The sequence below is a fragment of the Chelon labrosus genome (assembly GCF_963514085.1).
Source record: "Chelon labrosus genome assembly, chromosome: 1".
Classification (NCBI taxonomy): Eukaryota; Metazoa; Chordata; class Actinopteri; order Mugiliformes; family Mugilidae; genus Chelon; species Chelon labrosus.
The window spans coordinates 31,545,294-31,565,132 of record NC_140337.1 but is presented as its reverse complement, the minus strand read 5'-3'; the positions used below and the strand labels follow the sequence as shown (position 1 = coordinate 31,565,132).

The 19,839-nt window shown below is 42.2% G+C and overlaps 1 protein-coding gene across 1 annotated transcript; it reads left to right on the top strand.

Annotated features, from left to right (window-relative positions):
• Nucleotides 1-415: 415 nt before the first annotated feature.
• Nucleotides 416-2,243, top strand: LOC311502126 (fibrinogen alpha chain). The gene is made up of 2 exons (XM_084564260.1): nucleotides 416-585; nucleotides 1,872-2,243. The coding sequence occupies exons 1-2, from the start codon at nucleotides 424-426 to the stop codon at nucleotides 2,190-2,192; spliced, it is 483 nt and encodes a 160-aa protein (XP_084420386.1). The 5' UTR covers nucleotides 416-423; the 3' UTR covers nucleotides 2,193-2,243.
• The last annotated feature ends 17,596 nt before the right edge of the window (nucleotides 2,244-19,839 follow it).

The following is a 19,839-nucleotide window of genomic DNA, read 5'->3' as shown; positions in this document are numbered from 1 at the left end:
TTTGCACTGATTTGAAGTTAAATAAAGTGCTTATGGCTTGAGGCACATCGTGGGCTGTTTTATTTCTTTCTTCTTAGGGGAGCAGAATATTTGTTGGACAGTTTGACCATAGTGTTTTTAGATGTCCATATTAAGTAAAGTACATCTATACAAACTATATGTATTATTAACAACTTAACAGAGAAGAAAAGAAGGTATCGGATTGATATCGGTATCGGCAGATACTCCAAGTTGCAGTATCGGTATTGGTATCGGACATGAAAAAGTTGTATCGAGCCATCCCTATTCTCTATATAAGTTATTTTTGTATATATATATATATATTTGTTTGTTTTGTTTTGTTTTCAATTTCTCTGCCAAGTTCTGTTCTACTGTGACATGGAAATTTCTCATACGTGGGATAAATAATGTCTTATATCTCTTATGTCTTGTTCTCCAGCGTCAGAGCTGAAATTTGTGGAACGCGCAGAAGAAATGGCCAAGAACTTCACGTCACTGCGAAAGCGATCGTCCAGTCTGTCGCAACAGTTAAAGGAGCTGAGTGGTGATGTCCAGAGACAGATCAAGGACTTGTATCGAATGGAGGTGAGGCAGGAACGAAACACTGTTTACGTCAAATGTGTCTTCTATGAGTCTGTAGAATGTATTTACATTATGGCCTATCCACTGCCTTGTTAGAAAGACTCTCTTTGGAGTTTTAAAACCTGGCCATGGCCTGGAGTGGTGTGTTTCCCGTGGAGCTCTATACTACATCTGTTGTCGTGGTCTCATCAGCCTGCCCAGTCTTCATGGAATCCTGCAGTTATCCACTCCTACCTGAATGAACAATTCTCCAACCTGCCTATGATTCCTCTTACATTTTCAAACTGTCATGTAACATCATCAGTTTGTATCATAAGATTCCACATGTACACTTTAGTCAGATATGTGTATCTATGACAGATGTATGTTTATCTTGCTGTTCTCTTCTCTTCTCTCTTTGCTGTTCTCTTCTCTCTTTCTTCTGTCTGTACCCGGCTGGCCTTAGGCAGATGGGTCCCTCCATATGAGCTGGGTTCTGCTCGAGGTTTCTTCCTGTTAAAAGGGAGTTTTTCCTTGCCACCGTTGCCTTCAGGCTTGCTCTGGGGGTTTCAGGCCGGGTTTTTGTAAAGCGTCTTGAGACGATTTGTATTGTTATTGACGCTATATAAATAAAAATTGAATTGAAAACTCTTATTATCAAGATTAGTGATCGATCTCTTAATTTTTCACATAGTTTTCAAATGCCAGTCAAGTACAATTTTGTGGAACACAAATTTCAATTTTACCTTTTGACACAAACTGCATGTCCACTAACACTAACCCTAAACAAGATCCCAACTGAGGTTTATAGCTTTAAATCAGGACTGTTTTGGTACAAAAGAACCCAGTCTCAAAGTGTCATGATCTCCCACCAAACTCAAAATTTCCATGTTCATGTATACGCTGATGACACTCGATTTTATGCTACAGTGTTTTATTATTTAACAACTTTTTTAATGTTCTCCTCTCTGAAGTAGCATTCCCCTTTCCCGCCAACATCCACAATGAATGTCAATGTTCGTTTTTAAGCTGAAGACACCTAGATGTACACCAAACAGCCACAACATTATGACCAGGAAAAGTTAAAAACATTGCTCATCTTGTGACAATTCAGTGTTCTGCTGGGAAACTTGTAATTGCTTTGTTCACACTAGAACAAAATAACTGTCCCAAGGGATACACAGGATCACAGGACAAGAAAGACATTCTGATTTTGTAGTACTTTGTCCTACCTTTATTCTTTATGTTTTTTGTTGCTCTGTAGCATGTTGCTGTGCTAAACTATTGTTCATCTTACTATATGTCATCAGGTGGACATTGACATGAAGCTTCGGGCCTGCCGCGGGTCCTGCCAATCAGTGCCGCCGTTCGGCATCGATCACCCCAGCTATCAGAGGCTTCAAACTGAAATGGACCACATGGCCAAGACTCTTGAGCAGAGAAGTAAAGCAAACAGTCCTCCTACAGACATCCCACACGTCAAACTGCAGCCTGTGGATGCTGGTCAGGCGCCGTCTGCAGAATATAAGACGATCCCGACAGTCCAGAGAGAGCTGCTGACCCAGTTTGAGGACATCGGACAGAATCAGTTAGCTCTGGAGGAGCTGCTGGAGGAGTCTGCGGATGTGTAGCCACTCAGTTCTGTAAAGCCAGAACTAAAGGGTTTCAAATGTGGGTGAGTGTGTCAGTCTATAAAAGAAATACAGAAGCATATTAGCACATGGTTTAAAAAGGGTCTATTAAAGTATACATACGTAGTGTATTTATTTAGTTTGCAAGGTTATGTTTACAGCAGGGGATCAGCAGCTAGGCTGAACCGTCAGTAGGATCTCCCATATGGTTCAGAAGTGGAAAACAGGTGAGGATAAGATGAAGCCAAGTACAAACAATGAAGCAGGGTGAAAATCTGAATGTTCTTTACCAATATACCTCAGAATTCAGGGTTTCCTTCACATATTTACCTCATATCTATCTGCATGTTAGTAAAATTCACATTACCTCCATTCAATAAGCACATTTAAACATCTGGGCTTTAACAACACACTCCTCTTTCTTCCTGTTGTGCTAGAATCAGGCAAAAGGTCAAAGCAGTCGTTTTTTTTATCAAAAAACACAACTTGTTTGAAAATCCCCAGAGGCTTGAAAAGCGGAAACATATCACAGAAAATACAACATTTCTGCCCGTCTGCACTTTGATCAACATCATGTGGACAAGCCAGGCGACTATTGGGACAATATTTAGTGGACAGATGAGACCAAAGTAATATAGTTTGGTTTAAGCAGAGATGAAACAACACTGCATTCCAGCATCAGAACCCCATCCCTCCATCAAACATGGGGGTGCTAATGTCCTGGTTTGGGCCTGTTCTGCTGCATCTGGACCAGGACGGCTTGTCATCATTGATGGACCAATGAATTCTGACTTAATGTCAACACTTTGTGTAAACGCCATTGACCTGTTTGCTAGCCTCACCAGTGCAATGTTCAAGTCGTGACCTGATGTTCTCCGTGTTTCTCCACTTTGTAAAAAGCAACAACTGAACTCTGCTCAATCAATAAAGATCCAGTGTGCACTTCAGCCGCTCTGGTCTGTGGTCTCATTTCAGACTAAACCAATAATACTGTTGCAATTTATTCTACTACATTAAAAAAAAACACCAGTAGGACAATCATCTTTCAACAAGCAATTTGAACTGAAAAGAAGTCAGAAGGAAATAATACATGATAATACAACAGAGTAATACGCTTTACTGTGAAAGTTAACACTTTATCGACTGATAAAGAAGCATGTTGTCTGGACCTGGACCATCAAGTCTCACCTTTATTTTCACCACCAGCTTGTGTGGTAGGGTATTGATTCTCAACCGGGGGTGCGCGGACCCCTAGTGGTCCGTGGTGTAATTGCAAGGGGTCCGTGAAAATAAAATATCTTTTAAAAATGATCCTATGACATTTATACAAAACGTATTATTTTATTCAAATGTGACTGAGACCTTTATCTACCTAAACTACAGACTGTAACGTGACTTTTTTTCTCTAATTCCATTTGTTTCACAAGTGTAATTCATTGTATTTTAATAAGAGATCTCGCACCCGTTTGCATTGTTAAAGTTACTGCATGACGCTGTTCATACAAACTTAACAGGATCTGCATTCTTTTCAAATTATGAGCCCCCTAGTGTTTCAGTGGGGATACACCATTCATTTCTTAATAATGCTTTTATTGTGAAATATTTGCAGGAAGCTAATGTGGTAAAACTCATCACTTGCAAGGTTCAGGTTAGCGCTTGAAATTATGCTAATGTTACAAACAAATGAAGAAGATGATAAGCAGTTACACAAAGAAGACGACGACGTTTCAACTTGACAACATAGAGAGATGGCTCAAATGAAAAAAAGGCTGCTTGTTTCGGACGAAGCAGACTCTGGGCCACCGAAAAAGAAAACAGAAAGCAAAAAGAGACTTTAAAATGAAGCAGGGACGTGCGGTCAGGGGAGGCAGTGCCTCACCTGGCATCATGAAAAGTAATGACGATAAAATAAATTATACTATTGATAAAATAAATCATACTATTTGTCCATTGGTCTGATATAAGTTGGATATACGCGCTATTTCTGTATGATTCCTGACATTTTGATCATTTTTGTAGTTAAAATCGCTGAATTTACGTATTTCTTGTGTGAATATAGAGAGCGACCACAGGGAGCGAGCGAGTTGAGGCAGCGAGCCAAGTCGAGCCTCGGGTTGCGCAATCTCTCACAAACTGCGTTAGGCTCGTGTCCTTGGCGCGTGCCTGTGGCTAATTCTCTGTATGCCATCAATATATTGGTTGTGCACATTTTTATCGTGTGTCCTAATCTTCCATAGTCTAGTTAATGTATTTCATGTGTGAGTGTAACATATTTAGTCTTGTTGATCTGACATTAAACCGCACTGAAAAACAAGGAGATGAGGCAGCCAGTACTTCTGCCTCATGGAATAGGGGGCTAGTGAGTCACTGGTTCATGCTGTTGCTCTTCTTCTACGCTGAGTCAACTGTACTGTCGGTCCATTAATTGGGATCTTTTCTCTGTGTGAAAGCCAAAAATTGATTTTAAACCTAAACCTTCAATCAAAACAGGAAGTGGTAAATAATGGAAGATATTTTTTTAAACAGTCTGAATTTAAAATGAATCTGATCACCAAAAGATTTAACAACGCAATATTAATATATATAATATATATTTGATTAAGGTGACGATTTGGTTTGAAATTCAAATCCATATTTCCATTTGTGCTAACTTTGCTAACTTTTTCATGCGAAAATTGGCCGAGTTTAGGGGGACGCACAATCATTTCTGGAAACTGCATAACTATGCTGTTGTGTCACATTATGCGAAGAAGCTACTGCATATGTATGATTTTTTGTTCTGGAAGTTACAACTGAAAGCTCATATTTGCCCCAAAGAGTGAATGTGCCATAATGCAATTTAAAATGCAGTTTCTGCTGTTTCTATCAAATTGGTGGAAGCTGAGTGAATGCTCCTGTGTCTTCCAGGCAGCCAGGCCTTTCAGCAGTCCCACATTTCTTCACAGCCTTATTGATATCGTTGTTCTTGAGAAGAAACTCTGACAGATGCTTCAAAATATATTGCTCCCTATACTGAGCACTGACATGGTTCTAAACTACCCAGTGGCTTTAGAGTTCTCCTATTTGGGAATCCAGACACTCTTTATAGACCCTGTATTGTACTCCACTGGGGCTGAGACTGATCTTGATGCCTTAACATCTTCTAGGATCTCTATCCAGCTGCTGCTCTCCTGTTAGATCGCTGTAGGTGTTATGAAGGAAAGTGTTGACTTCATCCAGTGAGCAAAAGAGGTGGCCACTCTGTTTGTCTCTGATCAGCTTCCTGGTAAAGCCAAAGGTATTTAGTGGTGAACAATTCCTGCATCTCTGTTCTTTCCTTTCCTGGTTTTCTTCTTCACTCTTCTCTGTGGACGGCCACAAGCTTCGTCCTCAACATGTCTCACAGCTCAACAAGTGGCCGACGTTCCTTCTCTCCAACCACCTTGTTCTGCTTTTTCAAGGATCTAAGCTGATAACTTTTCACCACCCTGTGATTCTTGACGTAGGGTTTCATAAGGTCAAACACAAATGAAGATGGTATTTTTCTATTAGTGTTTTGTTGCCATGTTTTTTTCTGTGAAATTTTCACATCATATCTCACATAAGAAGTGTTAACTGTTAACTGCTGACAACATCCTCAGTCATGTAGTGCTACAAAAAGAGGAAGTCAGAGGCTTTTAGTGTCTGTCAAACTGCTGCTGGTCTCATTTCAGTCAGCTGCAGAATGGAGGGAACATTTGTCCAGAGGCTGCTGGGTGAGTCTGATCTGCTGGATGTGTGTTGGTGTCTAAACGTTGAGAGATGATCACTGCTGCTTCCCACAGCAGAACAGTCATTAAAGCTCAAAGTGTGCTTTCTCTTTAGTTCTGGGCTCTCTGCTGTGCTGCACAACAAACCAAGGTTAGTCAACTTCCTCTGTTACAGTCTGACCGTCACTGAGTCTGTCCAAGAAACGCCATCAAAACTCTGTGTGTCTTTACTGTGTGAGAGTGAGTCCAGCGACCAGCTGCCTTAAAGGGACACTTCACCACTTTTTATGTGGATATTCAGTCTGTGTTGATGCTAGTTGGAGCCAGTTGAAGCCATAACTTCCTCTGTGCTAGAAAGACAGAGGAAGCTGAGTTTCCTGCTCACACAGTCGTTATTAAACTGTCTACATGTTCAACAATGTGTTGCCTGAGTTGCTGTGTGTCACCAATCTAGACTGTACACTGTAAACCCAGATTTTGTTTCAACTCAAATGGATTGAGTTCATATTACTTAAATGTGTCTAATTTATTGACATTACTTGTTAATTCTGATTAAGCTGAACTATTTCATGTCCTTTCTTATTGTACTTGTGTTTTTAAGTCCAATCAGTAGTTTCTACTCAAACAAACTAAGTTTGTATTACTTAAACATGTGTAATTTCTTTACATTAATTATTAATTCTGAGTAAACTGTACTTTTTAATGGCCTATCTTATTGTAATTATGTGTTTGAGCTCAAATAACTCAAATATCATCAAGTTTTGCACGTTACTAATAGGGGGTGACGCATTGACGTCACCCATGCACCCGCCAAAAATCTAGTTCATACCAGTTTTGACACAGTGGCACTGCTGAGCTCTGACCTTTTCGAGACTGGGCAGACAGGAACATAACGAAAGAATTCAGCTGCGTTGAAATTTTCGGCAAGCAAGTTGTTCGACCCACGTTGAATGAGTTCAGCCACAAAACGGTAAGTTGGAACCTGGCACTGGTTGTATGTAGTAGTTAGTGTAGTAGTAATAGTGTAGTAGTAGTAGCTGCAGTCCCAACTGCTTACTAAGTATCTTAGCTACAGTATATCACGAAAGTGAGTACACCCCTCACATTTTTGCAAATGTTTTATTATGTCTTTTCATGGGACAACGCTATAGAAATTCAACTTCGATCTGTATATCTGTAGTACTGCAGTATATCAGTAAAAAAACAACAAGCTAGCAAGGTATCTAATCAGCTAACTCTGCCCCGCACTTTCTTAGCTAACGTTAGCTGTGTTCACTGGTAACGTGAGCTAGCGCCGGTAACGGAAATTGTGTGTTGCTCCCTGACAGCTAATACAAGTTGAGCTGAGCCGGACATCTGAATAGCTGTCTATCGTTAGCGCAACTACGGACCAGCGAACATCCTGGTAAGTTGGCGCAGATGCTATTGCTAAGACGGATTCTATTGTGTGGCACCGAGTAGAGTGCGCGGTCATAAAACTTGAACTTTCGATGTGTCCAGCGGATGTCCGCTTTAGTGCGCTTCAAGTCCGCACGAACATCCATGGAGTCCACTTCGTGTACAGTCCGCGTACGTTCCGCCCGACTACGTGGGGGCCTTGGGCGGAACATATGGGCTGTACACGGAGCGGACACTGCGGCGGTCTCGAAGTGCATCCAAAGCTGACGGTCGCCGGACACATCGTTTTATGACCGGACGGACTCAATACACTGCTCGGCAGGAAGTCTTAACATCTACGTGATTTTAATGTGACACTGAGGTGACATGTCGCTCGACTCTGAAAGTTCTTTACTCTGTTCCTTACAGACAGCAAAAGTTGAGCTGAGAAGGTGAAGCAGCTAGCCACAGACCAGCAAACACCCTGGTATGTGCATGCTGTCTCACAGTATTAGTTGGATAAGTAGCTTTAATTTCTTGATTTATTTTGATTTTTTTTTTTGTTTTGTTAGTTGGCTATTTGTCCCTCTCTAGCTGTCAAACCTCTTCAAGGTTTTGTTATTTAGCTACTGTTAGCTTGTTAGCACTGTTAGCTGTCATTTTTCCTTAGTTCATGTAATTTTAGCTAGCTGAAGATGGAGTGGAAGTGTAAATATTGTGGCTTTATTAGTGGTAAGAGGGCGCAGCTATTTAAACACTACCGGTTAAAACATGGAAGTTACACAAGGACAGTACCATTTCCTTGTTTGTACCAGGACTGTTTGTGCACATTCAAGACCTTAAACAGCCTTCAAGCACACATATCTCGTGTTCACTCTAAAACTCATGAGGAACAGCCGGGAGAAAATGAAGCTGTCAAAATCTGCTGTCAGTTGTGTGAATTCACTGAGCCCTGCTCTGAAACTGAATTTTTCACCCATCTCCGAAGCAGACACTTAAAAGTTAACCAAAAGGTTCAGTGTCCATATGCAGGCTGTAGATTTGAGAGTAGTGTGTATTCAACTTTCAATGCACATAAAAGTAAAGCACACAGAGAGGACAACTGGAAGATGTTCAAGAAAGAAATAGTTAATATTGACATAAGTGATAATGTTAATGTTAACAAAGACAGTGATGTTGCAGATGAGCAAATGCCACTTGAAGACACAGGGGAGATAGATGATGTCAGTGAAGAAACTTGTGAGATAGACCTTCATGATTTAGAAAAGCAGTTAGAGCACAACTTGGCTGCACTTTTTTTGAAGATGCAGACTATCCTCCACATACCTGAGCGCTCTGTGCAGGAAGTTATCAAACAGCTTTGTGATATACATAATTTGTCAGAGCCACTTCTGCATCATAAGGTAAAGAAGATTCTTGAGGAATATGATTCTGAGATAGATGAGTCCATTGTGAAACAGGTGAGCAGTGCTGTTTCAGAGACCAACTTAATGACAGCATTTTGCGGCAAAAATGGTTCCTTAGCAACTACAAAAAAGAGAGCATCATATGTGTCTAAAGAATTTCCACTGGTAATGCCTGTGGAGTATGTAGTTGACAAAGATAAGAAATCGGTTGTATATGTTCCCATACTGCAAATGCTGCAGAAGTTGCTGAGCAAGACAGATGTGTTAGATAAAGCAATGTCTGAAGAAATGCATGTTCCAAATGAATACAAAACTCATGTAGATGGTGTATACTTCAGAGAAAATGGCCTTCTTAGTAGTGATAAGTTCACAATTGCCATTGGGCTGTACATTGATGACTTTGAAGTCGCCAATCCATTAGGAACATCGAAGAAGAAGCATAAGATGTGTGCTGTGTACTGGATAATTGCCAATATGCCAGCAAAATACAGAGCATCACTCAACTCTATCCAACTTGCTCTAATATGCAACACAACCACTGTAAAAGAATGTGGTTATGCTAAAGTGCTGGACCCACTTACACGTGATCTGATGTCACTTGAAAAAGATGGTGTTTACATAGAGGCCTTAGGTGCAAGTGTGAAAGGAACAGTTTTGTATGTAGCTGCTGACAACCTAGGTGCTCATGCACTGGCAGGATTCTACGAGAGCTTCTCTGTTGATAAGTTCTGTAGATTCTGCATGGCAAGTAGAAGTGACACCCAAGAACAAGAGGTGCGCTCTGGTGCATTTGAGCTAAGAGACAAAGACAGGCACGACAGACAAGTGCAGGAAGTGATGGAAGACCCAGAACTGGGAAGAACATATGGTGTGAAAAAAGAGTGCCCTTTGACTGCAAAACTGGAGCACTTTCATGTTATTAAAGGTTACCCTCCTGACCTCGTGCATGATCTTCTGGAGGGCATAGTCCCCGTAGAGTTGTCTTTGTGTCTTTCAAATCTGATTTCAAAGGGATATTTTAATCTAGAAACACTGAATCAGGCTATCAGGTCCTTTACATACACCTTTACTGACAAAACTGACCAGCCACAACCTATTCCAAAAGCCTTCGCCACAAAAGGCACAATCGGGGGAAATGCGCATGAGAACTGGTGCCTAATTAGGCTTCTTCCATTTCTTGTTGGTCAGTATGTTCCTCAGGGGGAAAAGGCATGGGAAGTTCTCATGCTTGTCAAAGACATTGTGGAGTTAGTAGTTGCCCCCAGGTTTACTGAAGAGACACTCTACTTCCTGGAGTGCAAGTTAGCAGAACACAGAGAACTACTGCAGTCTACATTCCCGGAGTTTAGATTACGACCAAAACACCACTACATTGAACATTACCCTCAACTTATTAAGGCATTTGGTCCACTGTGTGATGTCTGGACTATGCGTTTTGAGGGCAAGCACAAATTTTTCAAAAAGGTTATCCGTGATGCTCAGAACTACAGGAATGTAGCCCTTACACTTGCTGTGAAACACCAGAAAGCAGTCAGCTATCATTTGGACTCAAGTTCATTTTTCAAACCTTCAGTTGAGATGGAGAAGGTCACTACAGTCTCTGTGTCATCTTTCCCTGAGAATATCCAGAGGGTATTCAGTCAGAAAATCCACAAGCCAGCAGCAGTTCTTGTAGCATCATCCGTCTGTCTAGATGGAGTTACATACAAGGCAGATATGGTAGTCTCTGCTGGATCCTGCTCAGGACTCCCTGAGTTTAGGCAGATCACACAGATTGTTGCAGTTCATACAGAAATCATGTTTGTGTGCAGAGTAATGAGTGCATGGTACCATGAGCACCTTAGATCGTATGAAGTTTGCTACTCTGATGTAACCCCGTCCCTGTGTGTGGTTCCACTGTCAGAGCTTAACGATGTTTTTCCCCTTTCAGCATACAGGATAGGTGGGAAACGAATGGTGACTCTCAAACGTTATATTCTGTGCTGAACAATCTCTCTCTTTCTCGCCAGATGGCGGGGCAACAGAGAATGCTTGTGAGAGTTATCTTCACTGATGCAGACATAAGGAAGGTGGAATTGCAGACAAAGCCTGATACAGTTGACCTTTTGATTAGCTCCCTTAAAGATGTTCTTCAAATAAACTATAACTTCAACTTACAGTTCAAAGATCCCAACTTCGACAATGAACTGTGCAATCTAACAGAGATATCAGAGCTGCCTGAGCGACCTACCCTTAAAATCATTCCAGTGCTTTCTCTTGTGGAGGCGCCTGTCCCACAGTCAACATCAAGTGAAGAACTAAGCGACACACCCAGCCAGGCAGACACAGACATCCTCTCCAATTCCTCTCAGGAAAGACAATGCCAGTGGCCAGAGGTATTTGATATGTATATACCGAAATTCTCTGTCGATGTGGAATATAGACTGCGTCAAGCAAACCTGCTCCATCTCAGGGATGGAACACACCTCATTCCGTCAAAGGAGCTCAAACACGACATCCTCGAGAGGCTGGCCGAGACCATATATGCCTTGAAAGCATACCCAACAAATGCAGAATTTGAAGCTGTTGCCTCAGCACTGGTGCGAGCACACCCATGTCTCAAAGAACAAGGATCAGTGTCTGGCTGGAGCGGTTGGAAAAACAGCTTGAAATTCAAGATGGGGAATTATAGAACAAAAATGCGTCAGCGGGGTCACCTCGATGTCACCGTGAATGCCGGTAAACGTGGAAAGCACTCTCCTTGTGGAGACCCGCCTAACAAGAGGATCAAGAAGCCAAAGAGAGGAGAAGTCAATTACTTACCAGATTATCCAGATGGTCAGGATGACTCCAGCCTTGAAGATGCTCGACAGCTCATGGTGGAAGAAATGAAAAAGAAAACCCCAAATGGAGCCCTCATCAAGCAGAAGCTGGATCTGACATTCGCTCTTCGAAGGAATGAAGTTGTGAAGGACAAGCCTGCCATCACCCAGATATGCCAACGTTGGCCGGCTCTGTTTACTGAACACCAGGTAGGCCTATGGATTTGTCTCATATGCTGTATTCTACGGAGCCCCTTTGGCACTCATCAAAATTGTATTAAAGAGTAATATTGCAGTCTGGGTTGTTGCATAAAAAGATCACGTCATTGTGTCAACTCATTTGAACATGAACATGTTTTTACATGTTTCAGGTGTGTCTGGAGTTCAGCAGGGTGGTTGGTAAGAGCCTGAGACAAGAGTTCTACGAGGCCCTTGACCATCACAGTCCCAGGCTCATGGAAATCTTCAAGGCAAAGAGGGGCCTCACAGGGCAGGTCTTGGCTGACTTGATGCGACAAACAAAGGTTAGTTTATTTTCAATTCTATATTTACGTCTTAGAACACACATAACTACTTGAATGCATAATGTCGAGAACACTGTGAGTTAAGAGGTGGGATCTAGTAGGTAAATGGCTGTGCAGTGTATTATTGAGTATGTGTGTGCACAGTGTTCAGGTTAACATATGGACCCTATTTTAAGTGTGTGATGTCCTCTCTGCTCCCTCAATCCACCAGGCTTCGGATGTAAAGGAAGTCAGATGCCTTGTCCTCAGGGGGCTTCCTGTCATTCTTGGTGATAATCCATCCACCTTCTTCAAGGCCTGTTTTGTAAGCAACTTTGATTTTTCTACCTCCTCTCCTCCTACCTCCCTCCCTAGGTCCCCCCGTTTACTACCTCCTCCCTTTCCCTCTCTCCACCTCCCCATTCTCTACCTCCTCTCACTCTTCCGCTCTCCCTAGCATCCCTTGCATGAAAAGTCCTGAAAATTTGCAGATGCCTTTGTTCAATCGAAAAATTTAATGTATAAGGGCCTTGATCACGGGTGTGGCAAAATGGCTCTGTAGCGCCATCTTCGGACCAGCCCCTGAGGCCCGTTGCGCCTAAAAATCTGGAAATATGTCACATATATGTAACATCGCACAAAAAAGTCAATTGGAGCCATATTCTAAACCCAACAGGAAGTCTGTTATTTTGATAAAACAGTGAAAGTTGGATAAAACTTTGGTTGTGTCTTGGTTGCCCTCAGGCTTGCCACATTGCATTGTTACTCCAGTGTATCCCCTGAGAACTGCAGTAACCCCGTCCTTGCCGGTCCCCGACAGGCGCGGGGTGCAAGGGCCTGTTCAATTTACTGTTATTGTTGTTTGAAAAAAAAAAAACTTCTTTGGAGGAGGCATACTCCAAAATTGTGACCTCTGTTCACCCCAGATCATTTGTGGTTGCCTCTTGCACCTGTCCTGTGTGATGTTCTGTAGCGGTTGCTGCACTGGGCAGTGGGTGGACACTGGACAGGGCAGACATGTGGGCTGTGTACCTATAGAGGCTGTTGGTAGCACTATGTTGTCATGTTGACGTGATCATGCCCTGTTCCTTTTTTCAGGACGTTGATGATGAGGAAGCTTCATACAATGATGTGCCAGTGGGGATCCTCTGCCACGAACAGGAAAACATTACTCCACACACGCAGTCCCTTCATCACAATGCATCCTCAGTGGGAATCATCTTGGAGGGAAACATTGTGATGGATGTTGAGAGCCTACCCCAGGCCATGTACATTGTCTTCGGACTTACCTATGCACTGCACCTCAACTACCCAAAGTACATGAAGAACACTTTTGATTTTTTTCAACAGATACTTCTGAACTTAGGTAACACAGATCTGAAACCCAAACTTCAAACACTCAAGAATCAGCTTGCAGTGTAAAATCCAGAATCTCCTCTTTCCAAGCTTTTTTTTAATTTATTTATTTTTTAATTAATTGGCAGTAAAAGTAAAGTAAAATGAAGAGAGAGAGGGTAAGGAGAAAAGGACAGACAAAAACAACAAAAAAACAAAAAATGTTATGTGGGGGATGGAAAAAGCATGGGGGGGTTGCGAGGAGGGGAGGGCTCTCCATGCAGGTATCTGCTCTGTTATTTTGTTCACCCTCCTGTTCTCTCTTCTTTCATTCTCACACACTGTTTTTCCATGGACACATTTGTTATTTATAAACATTAAGATGCCAGTGTTCAGCAGCAGTTCAGCAGTGTTCCTCAACCACATTTGAAGAGTAAATGTTGTGGTGTTAATGTGTGTAAGTGTTGAAGTGTTAATGTTAAGATGACATTTTTCAGCAGGGCTGAGTTTTATTTTTGTTTACTTTGTTGTTGAAAAAAAGGTATGTTAAATAAAAAAAAAATTGGATCAGTGTAATGTTGCAGTTGTATATATTTTGCACGCCTCTATTGACTTTGACATTTTGAGTTTCAGGCACTAAAAAAGTTAAGTTTGGTCAGTTAGAATATACAATTTAGTTGAACTGGTAATGGAGTAATGCTTACTTAACAATCTGAGTTAAATAAATGGGTGGGGAATGAGTTTTTAAACTAAGTATCTTCAGTTACTGTAACTCAGTTATTAGTACATTCAACTTAAATGCTCTATTCCATTCCACTATGGGCTAACATACATTGAACCTAGTCCACTTCACTTAATCAACTAATGCTTCATTACTTAAAAAATTTAAGGCAACGACTTACCTTGATTTTTTTAAGTAAATTCTACTCATCCGGGTTTACAGTGTAGCTGTTACTTTTTTAGTCGAAATTAAAGTTATTATTACTGTTGGAAACGTAGTTAGTTTATGATATGTGGAACTCTAGAGGTTATTTAATGAGGACAGAAATGTAAAGGATCACTGTTGTTTCATCTGAACCCTCCCAGCTCGTCTGACTGTGAGTCCCAGCAGCTCTCAGGTCTTTAAAAGAGACTCTGTGTCTCTGAGCTGTGAGGAGGACGACAGCTCTGCTGGATGGACTCTGAGGAGAAACACCACCACAGGACAGAGGACTCAGTGTGGAGCTGGGTGGGGAAAACCTGCTGGTTCTTCCTGTATCATCAGCTACACCTTGACATCAGACAGTGGAGTTTACTGGTGTGAGTCCAGAGAGGGAGCAACCAGTAACAGCATCAACCTCACTGTCTCTGGTAAGCTCAGACTGTGGAGTTAGTATTGATGAAGCTGTGTGGAAATGGATGAAATGCTGTAGTTTGTCTCTGTGTTGAGGTGGACCAGTGATCCTGCAGAGTCCTGTCCTCCCTGTGATGGAGGGAGATGACGTCACTCTGCTCTGTAAAACAGAGACCACTCCCTCCATCCTCTCAGCTGGTTTCTATAAAGATGGCTCCTTCATCAGGACTGAGTCTACAGGTCACATGACCATCCACCATGTTACCAGGTCTGATGAAGGCCTCTACAAGTGTCACATCATCAGTCATGGAGAGTCTCCATCCAGCTGGATCACTGTCACAGGTGAGGAACTTCACTTTGATTTCAATTCTTATTTCATCCACATGTTCACCTGACCAGGGGCCTCGTGTACAAAGACTTGCGTGGATTTCCTACTAAAACGTTCAAATACAGGAAATGTTCTACGCCCAAACATATCCAGGGGCGTCATGTACAAAAACATTCCGTATGTACTTGTTCACGGAAAAATGTATATGTATCAAGAGTGTAATGTCCATTCCTCACGCCAGTGACATGGCTGGTGTACGCTGGCTTCTACAGACGTTGATCATTTGGCGACACATAAATCACAAATGTGAAAACTATTAGTCCGACTGATTGGCAGCATCGACCCTGAGCAGAGCCATGCCAGCCGTGTGGGGGACTGAATTATCCTCATGTCAGCCAGGTATATCAAATTCCCACAATGCATCTGAACAGGTCAACATTAAAGCACAATTTGCAGCAAGAGCCGATTACATTTTCCGAATGTAATCAGAGCTATGGACTGCACACTCATTGATATAAAAGAACCATCACATGATGAATTTGTAAATGTCAATGTACAGATCATATGTGATGCACAAATGCAATTAACCAACATTGTGGTGCGTGGAAGACATTTTTTTGCACCTCCACTGCACCTCCACTTTCTGTGAAGTTCTTCTTTTGTCCCGTCTTATTCATTCTTATGTTTTCATTTTCTGATCATGCAGAGAGGGGAATCTCAGGTGCAGGGTCAATTTAAATATAGTTTGCATATTTAAAAGGGACGTGGACAGGGAGGGGTCGGGTACAACATGCGCGCTCGATTGGGATGTACAAAGGAAATGTGCTTGTAGATATGAGCGTGCGCCACGTTTCAGTAGAAATCCACGCAAGTCTTTGTACATGAGGCCCCAGATGTATGAATCTGTGCGTACTCCTGAATCCAAGCACATTTCCTTTGTGCATCCTAATCATCGTGGAATTGAGCGCACATGTTGGAGTACCTGACCCCGCCCTGTACAGCCCCCATTTAAATACACAAATCATATTTAACTGTGTTCATACTAGTCATACAGTAGCCTGCTCTCAGCCCTATAAGATAGAGCTTCATGCGTAAATGCTATGTATGGTAAATCCTTTGAATTTAAATTTGAACATGCCAGCATATCAAAGAGGATATCAAAGACTTTAAGTCATGTTTAATCACTCATTTATTGTTATCATTATTTATTATTTTAAAACAGAAAAGGATTCAGAGGATCCCTCCACCATCCCCGGCGTCTCCGGCACCAGTGTACCGCAACCACCGGATGGTGCTGATGCCGTCTGCCCGACCGGCTGTGTCCTCAACCGTGCTGTGGTGGAGTCACAACAGGCGATAGTCAGAGCAATAGGCGACACAAATGATCGTCTAGATCAGTTAATAGGCATCCTCACAAATATCATTCATTCATTCATTCATCTTCTATACCCGTTTAGTCCTGTTAAGGGTCACGGGGGTCTGCTGGAGCCTATCCCAGCTGTCATCGGGCGAGAGGCAGGGGTACACCCTGGACAGGTCGCCAGTCCATCGCAGGGCCAACACAGAGAGACAGACAACCATTCACACTCACATGCACACCTACGGCCAATTTAGAATCACCAATTAACCTAATGAGCATGTCTTTGGATGGTGGGAGGAAGCCGGAGTACCCGGAGAGAACCCACGCAGACACAGGGAGAACATGCAAACTCCACACAGAAAGGCCAGCCGGCCCATGGATTCGAACCGGTGACCTTCTTGCTGTGAGGCATCAGCGCTAACCACCTCGCCCCCCCTCACAAATATCAGTGAGTCATTAAATACATTGGTGAATAAGTGAATTCTGCGTCCTTGCCTCTTTTATATGGTTGAAATCAAATGTTGCCAGGCCCGAATGGCCTCCTGGGTAGGATGGACATTGATGGGTCCAGCTTCTGGTTCGTCTGGTGGGGGGATATGCTGCTCTGGCAGTGGTATGGTGTGCCACATTATGGAGGCTCAGACCTTGTCAGGACTGTACAGCAGCATGGAGTCCCCTCCAGGCAGCGCCACCGTCCTTTCAGCAGACCGACTGACTGAGTGCGGGAATGGAGGTCATTGTACCTCCACTCTTGGTCAGTCTGAGGGTTGGTGAGAGGGGTCATCAGCCAGCTCTTAACCCATTCAGACCGGATCACGCATCTGTGCGTAGTTACCATTAAGGCCGGCAAACGCGTCTGTGTCATTTTGAGCGTTGTCGTCTTTTTCGAGGCACATGGCCAATTATATGCACTGTGATTGGCTGAAATATTCTTGGGTGAGTGACAGAGATGCTTAGGGATTTTTTTTAAACTCATGTGACTAATAAAACGCTTTGTGATTGGTCGAAATAAGCCTACATGTGGAGTATGTTTTGGTCGAAAATTTTAAACACCGTGCTAGCGATCCGTCACGGCTGACTCAAGTGAAGGAAGTGATATTGACGAAGTAATTGAAAAATAAATCTTTACTGATTTTCAGAATTTTAAAAATGTTTGGTGTTTATTGATTTAAAAAAAAAATGCATTTGAAGATTATGCCCTAGCAAGTCAGTCAAGTTGAAAGCCAAAGAATAAGCTGTCAAATGCTTTTTATCTCATGTTTTTATCTGCTACAGAGCCTGAGAAATTAAGGTTTTAGTAAGCGTTGACATATTTTGAAAAACATCAGGTTTTGAGAGGGGGTTTACAGAAGAGTATTTAGGCCTGAATGGGTTAAGTGGGTAGCCACGGTCGCCTGGGGTCAATTGAAAGCAGACAAGTAAACTGGATTTACAGTTTCCATTTGTTAATTGTATACACCACTCACATGGATCACACACTATTGTTGCAAATGAATACGTTTAAACTGCTGGAGATAAAACAAAGAGGTGACGTGGTCAGACAGCAGACAATCACATCTCTGGAGTCAGGTCCGGTTTACACGACGACCAACTGAAACTCAACCACAACTCACCCCCTGCCCTTTCAGACTGTCTAACAGAAATTAAATCCTGGTTCTCTTGCAAATTCTCCCAAATGAACAGCAATGAAAGCAGAAGTCGTCCTCGTTGGTTCTAAGTCCACTCTAGCAAAAGTTAACAGTTTCTCATTAGACATTGATAACTCCACTGTACTTCCCTCCCCTCGGGTTAAGAGTCTCACACTATCTCTGGTAACCCACATCAACAACCTGACTCGGTCCTTTTACTTTCTCCTCCGCAATATAAATCGACTTCGCCCATCCTTAGCCAGGAACACCACCTTCATTCTTGTCCACGTTCTTGTCTCCTCACACATCGACTACTGTAACTCTGTTCTTTTTGGTTAACTGTTCAAATGCCTCCACAACTTCATCACCCAAACTCCCTCCATGGACCACATCACTCCAGTTCTTCAGCAGCTCCACTGGCTTCCAATAAGAGCCCGCATTGAATACGAGATTCTGCTACTTACCTTCAAGGTCCTTCACAACAAGCTCCATCTACCTGAACTTCTCCAACTATAGGTAACTGGACCTCTTCTATCACTCCCCTGTGCTGTGGTGTCCCCCAGGGATCCATCCTGGGCCCTCTATTATTCAACCTTTATATGCTTCCCCTTGGAAAGGTCATACAAAAACACCAGATCTCCTACCATAGCTACGCTGATGACACTCAGCTCTGTCTTGCTCTCTCACCTAATGACATTAGCCCGCTTGAAACATTGCTTAGCTGCATTAGTGATCTTAACAACTGGATGAGTCAGAATTTTCTCCAGTTGAATAAGGAAAAAACTGAAGTGATTGTTTTTGGAAATAAAGACACGAGGCTTAACATCTCCTCTTTTCTCAACACCAAAGGTTTTCAGGTAAAAAACCTAGGTGTCCAAATTGATAGCGACCTCTCCTTCAGCAGTCACATTAAAACAGTTACGAAATCAGCTTTCTATCATTTAAAAAACATATTCAAACTTAGGGACCTAATGACACAAACAGACCTTGAGAAACTCATTCATGCTTTCATACCAAGCAGACTTGATTATTGTAATAGTCTCTTCTCAGGCCTTCCCAAGAAAACTATCAAATAACTACAATTAATCCAGAATGCAGCAGCAAGGATTCTGATGAGAGCGAAAAGAACAGATCACATCACACCACTACTCAAACGCTTACATTGGCTCCCTGTGAATCACAGAATCGATTTTAAAATACTGCTTCTTGTTTTTAAAACTTTGAATGGTAGTAGCCCCATTTATCTAAAAGATTTGCTCCACCACTACGCACCCCCAAGGTCACTCAGGTCACAACAGAGACTACTCCTGGTTCCACCAACTATTAGAACTAAATGTGGTGAAGCCGCCTTCAGCTCATATGCAGTCAAACTCTGGAACCAGCTTCCTGACCACATCAAGACCGCACCCTCAACAGATTGTTTTAAAACTAAATTAAAAACTTACTTCTTCTCTCTTGCTTTTCCATAATTTTATCTTATTTGATTTTCCATTTCCTTATTTCGATCTGTTTATTTATCTGTTTATTTTATTTTATTTTTTTTTATGCCTTCTATGGATATGATATGTATGTATTTTTATTAACTAGAGTTTTACACAATTGATTTTATTTTGATGTATATATGACATCTCTCTTTTATGTAAATCACATTGAACTGCCATGGTATGAAATGTGCTATATAAATAAATTTTGCCTTGCCTTGCCTTTGCCTTGCCTATACGAACCCTCACATACTCTCAGATCCTCCTTGCACCACCTGCCCGACTGTCTACCATGGGTTCTAGAGTATTCACTCACTCAGGTCCACGTCTTTGGAAAATTCTCCTGCCTGACATTCAAAACAAAGAC

Excerpts from the sequence above, each read along its gene's own strand:
- LOC311502126 (XM_084564260.1), top strand. The coding sequence starts at position 424 with ATGTCTTGTTCTCCAGCGTCAGAGCTGAAATTTGTGGAACGCGCAGAA. Across the intron at positions 586-1,871 it reads AGGACTTGTATCGAATGGAG|GTGGACATTGACATGAAGCT; the intron begins GTGAGGCAGGAA and ends ATATGTCATCAG.